We start from the raw sequence: 4,867 nt of genomic DNA, 5'->3' as shown, positions 1-4,867 counted from the left end.
CCTTGAAGAAAGTGTTCATCATTCATCAACTGTTCATCCTAAGATCAAGCCCCAACGGCCCTTTGGATCAACAATTCATCCACAAACGTACACCCTTCGAAGATAGAATCAGAGGACCAAATTACAAAGAGATTGTAACCCCAAAATCATTAATACAAAATATATATTTTGTACACGTATTCTTGTCGCTTGTTTCAGGAATTTCTCGTGTTTACAACATCAACATTCAAATGTGACCCGTTCTCCTGTCCAGTTTCTAAGAAAATAACTGAATCAAACCGGTTTCCTAGACCGCAAAAAAGTGCAATTGTAATCGAATGTCAATAGCGGGCAACCAATAAACTACATTATGACAGCTATAAAGTATGGATTGACCGTTACCATCAAAACCCCGTCAATTGGATTAAATTTTGAAACGAAGAATCAATCATTTGGCATTTGGCATTTGGCATTTTTGCATATTACATATATATGGACACAAACATGCACACAAATGCAAAATTCCACTCAAACATTTTGTACCAAAATTGATATTTAATCGAATAGAAACATTACCCGGCGCTTGCCAGCTTCCAAAAGATCTTGCTTTCGCGAATTGGGCAATACCTGAGCTGAAACCATGCAATACCCCAAAAACTCAAACAATTTCAAACATATCAAATGCAAAATCGCTACCACCGCCTCCCCCACAAACCCCTAACGAAACCAAAACCCTACGTGCCGACAACAACACCCCAGAAAATTACAGCCTATCTGGATCAGGGAATCAAGGAATGAGGATCAATTCTATGCAATTCAAACGGTCGGATAATTTCGAATTGCAAATGTCAAAACTGTAAAAATCGAAACTTTGTGGGAGAAATTGGAAAGTACATATAAAGCCCTCATTTTTATACGGGCAGAGAGTCCGATCTGATCGGAGAGAAGGGGAGCTCTATGAAATTATTTGGTTCTGGCAGATCTCCCCCGCTTTGCTCACTCTCTTTTGATGATGATATTACGTGGCGCGAAGGGAAAATGAGAAAATTTGTTTATCTTTCGGTTTCCTTTTTCATTATTTATTTTGGTGTATTTTGTTTGGGTGGCAACATGGCGTTAAATGATATTTTTTTTCTTCGATATTGTTGAGGAATGAGTTTAGCCTCCCAACATACTAGTAATAAGGTTGGAAAAGTTAATCGACCCAGCATTAGACTTAGTCCATTTCTTCACGTCTTAGCGTCGTTACTATCTTTTGTAAATTAAAAAAAAAAACATTGGGCACAAAGAATTCTTTATCAACTTTCTCCCCAAGTTAGAAGACAATTTGTATGCTATGGTAAAGTCACATGTGAGAAGTGGAAATGTTTTATTTTTATTAATTATTATTTCAATACAAACGATATTACTGCTTTACACTACAACAAAAAAACATACAACGATTTGCATTAAAATGCATTGAATTAAAGATGAAGACCTTATTATCTACTAAGACAATCCACCACTTACAAAAAGGTTAAAAAGTTAATCGACCCCAGCCACAATTTGATAAGAGCACCAATTTGTCACGTAGATGCCAATTGAAGCACACGACACAAGAATATCTAACAGAGTATCACGTAGATGCTAGCAAGTTTTCCCTGATCTGCTTGAATAAGAGCACCAATTTATGACGATCGGGAAGATTTTCTTTGATTGCAGGCACTTGTTTGAAGTCGTTAGTCCATGCGTACAAACGAGGAAATTCTTTGGCCTGGAATAACCTCACCTCAACCACGTCTTCGATGACTCCAAACCAATGAGCAATTCCTCCAAAGGCAATGTCCACTATTCCAATGTTGTCTCCTCCGAAAAACTTCTTTTTTCCAAGAGTACCAGCTGCGTGATCTTCTATAGTTCTCAGCATCTCCAAGCTATCTTTCTTGGCCTTCTCTTGCTCTTCGCCGGTGGTTCGGAAGACCATCCAAATCGCAGGGCCCTGTTCGAATTAGAAACAAATTTGTCAATATAGGTATAATTACGTGTTTTTTTTTTTTTTTTTTTTTTTTGTGGCTAGTAGTCTGATGCACGAACTAGTCTCATCATATAATAATTCAGACTATATATTATGAAGCAATGTTATTCAGACGTACAAAACTGATACAATTGTTAAATAATTGACATTTTCATTTGATTGAAAAGTGAAAAATTAAGTCTATATAAATCTATGGATTAATATACCTTTTGCTTTGATTGGTTGATGATATATTCAAACCAGGCGAGCAGCACACACTGTATTTGTCAATTGACAACCCACAAGTACTCTAATATATAGATCAAATATAGTTGTTGAATCAATTCATGTACCTTGTCTTCGGCAAACTTAACCCAGAAGCGAGCCGTTGCTCTCTCATAAGGGTCAGCGGGCAACAATGGTTTATGTGGCCATGTTTCTTCTATGTATTCTACGATGACCATGGACTCGCAGATCGGCTTTTCGCCATGGACGAGCACTGGGATTTTCTTGTGGACTGGATTGTACTTGAGAAGTTGAGGACTTTTGTTGTTGGGAAGATCTTCCTCTATGTTATCATATGGTATGCCTTTCAGCTTCAAAGCCCATATCACCCTGCAACTAAAAGGACTAGGCCATGCTCCATGTAGCTTCACTTCAGACATCCTGAGGTAGAAAAATTAATGTGTGAGAGCTTGTGTCTAATTTGACGCACTACATATAAATAGATAATTTACGAATGGGATATTTTAGAAAGAAAAAAAAAAGAAAAATTTGAATAACATTAAAAGTTAGAGAATTTGAACAAAAAGCTCGCGTTATTGTTCACTTTAATGAAAAATCATATTTTTATTCTAAAAAGTTAATCATAGTACTATTCACTTACAACATCTTTTTTTTATTTTCATTAAAACTCAAAGTTTTCAAGCACTCTTCATTAGTTTTCCTTAAAAATTATGATTATTCATCGACTCGGTCAGGAAGCTTTGCAACTTCGATTAAACTACAAAGGGGTTGAATTCAATGGCTTGTCCTCGACATTATCTTTTGTTTTTTCTCAGTTTAATATCCCTTTAACATTAAAAATTAGAGAATTTTAACGAAAAATTCGCGGTATTGTTCAATTTAACAAAAAATCATATTTTTATTCTAAAAAGTTTAATCGTAGTACTATTCACTTACAACATATTTTTGTCCTTTTCATTAAAACTCAAAGTTTTCAAGCATTTTTCATTAATTTTCCTTAAAAATTATGATTATTCATCGACTCAGTTAGGGAGCTTTGCAACTTCAATTAAACTACAAAGGGGTTGAATGCAATGGCTTGCCCTCGACGTTATCTTTTGTTTTTTCTCAATTTAATATCCCTTTAACATTAAAAATTAGAGAATTTTAACGAAAAACTCGCGGTATTGTTCACTTTAACGAAAAATCATATTTTTATTCTAAAAAGTTAATCATAGTACTATTCACTTACAACATATTTTTTGTCATTTTCATTAAAACTCAAAATTTTCAAGCACTTTTCATTAGTTTTCTTTAAAAATTATTATTATTCATCGACTCGGTCAGGGAGCTTTGCAACTTCGATTAAACTACAAAGGGGTTGAAGTCAATGGCTTGTCCTTGACGTTATCTTTTGTTTTTTCTCAGTTTAATATCCCTTTAACATTAAAAATTAGAGAATTTTAACGAAAAACTCGCGGTATTGTTCAATTTAACGAAAAATCATATTTTTATTCTAAAAAGTTAATCATAGTACTATTCACTTACAACATATTTTTGTCATTTTCATTAAAATTCAAAGTTTTCAAGCACTTTTCATTAGTTTTCCTTAAAAATTATGATTATTCGTCAACTCGGTCAAGGAGCTTTGCAACTTCGATTAAACTACAAAGGGGTTGAATTCAATGGCTTGTTCTCGATGTTATCTTTTGTTTTTTTTCTCAATTTAACATCCCTTTAACGTTAAAAATTAGAGAATTTTAACGAAAAACTCACGGTATTGTTCAATTTAACGAAAAATCATATTTTTATTTTAAAAAGTTAATCATAGTACTATTCACTTACAACATATTTTTTGTCATTTTCATTAAAACTCAAAATTTTCAAACACTTTTCATTAGTTTTCTTTAAAAATTATGATTATTCATCGACTCGGTCAGGGAGCTTTGCAACTTCGATTAAACTACAAAGGGGTTGAATTCAATGGCTTGTTCTCGATGTTATCTTTTGTTTTTTTTCTCAATTTAATATCCCTTTATCATTAAAAATTAGAAAATTTTAACGAAAAACTCGCGGTATTGTTCAATTTAACGAAAAATCATATTTTTATTCTAAAAAGTTAATCATAGTACTATTCACTTACAACATATTTTTTGTCATTTTCATTAAAATTCAAAATTTTTAAGCACTTTTTATTAGTTTTCTTTAAAAATTATGATTATTCATCGACTCGGTCAGGGAGCTTTGCAACTTCGATTAAACTACAAAGTGGTTGAATTCAATGGCTTGTCCTCGACGTTATCTTTTGTTTTTTCTCAGTTTAATAACCGTTTTCTATCTTCCTTTGACTTTCTGTGAGTGTTAGTGCACGCATGGCATGGAACCAATAAAAAGTTATTATATCGTCGGCCTGTCGTCGGTGCCCAGTTGAACATAATGGCCTAACAAAACCCAACTAACGTACAACTTTTCAGATCACATAAGTCTATGAACATGGGTGCCATTAAGCCGTAACCTCGAAAGGCTCAAATAAATTAAGAGTAGGATTTTCTTCCTTTCTAATCTCTCTCTTTTTTTATCTCTTTCTATTTAAACGGTTGCGATTATATCACGTCTACATTTTGTTTTGAATTTTTTATATAGAGAATAAGACAAAAAAAAAAAAAAAGT

The 4,867-nt window shown here is 33.3% G+C and overlaps 1 protein-coding gene across 1 annotated transcript; it reads right to left on the bottom strand.

Moving 5' to 3' along the window:
* Nucleotides 1-1,338: 1,338 nt before the first annotated feature.
* LOC137735926 (putative glutathione S-transferase) lies at nt 1,339-2,670 on the bottom strand. Its single transcript, XM_068475279.2, has 2 exons — nt 2,326-2,670; nt 1,339-1,957 (listed from the first exon to the last, which is right to left on the bottom strand). The coding sequence occupies exons 1-2, from the start codon at nt 2,635-2,637 to the stop codon at nt 1,595-1,597; spliced, it is 675 nt and encodes a 224-aa protein (XP_068331380.2). The 5' UTR covers nt 2,638-2,670; the 3' UTR covers nt 1,339-1,594.
* Between the last annotated feature and the right edge of the window lie 2,197 nt (nt 2,671-4,867).

Source organism: Pyrus communis, chromosome 13 (assembly GCF_041283825.1).
Source record: "Pyrus communis isolate YQ-2024b chromosome 13, ASM4128382v1, whole genome shotgun sequence".
In the NCBI taxonomy this organism is placed as follows: Eukaryota; Viridiplantae; Streptophyta; class Magnoliopsida; order Rosales; family Rosaceae; genus Pyrus; species Pyrus communis.
Note: the sequence above shows the minus strand (reverse complement) of the source record. Positions and strands in the feature narration are given on the sequence as shown.

Coding starts and splice junctions, on each gene's coding strand:
- LOC137735926 (XM_068475279.2), bottom strand. CDS start 2,637: ATGTCTGAAGTGAAGCTACATGGAGCATGGCCTAGTCCTTTTAGTTGC. Junction 1,958..2,325: donor TTAAGTTTGCCGAAGACAAG/GTACATGAATTG, acceptor TAATTCGAACAG/GGCCCTGCGATTTGGATGGT.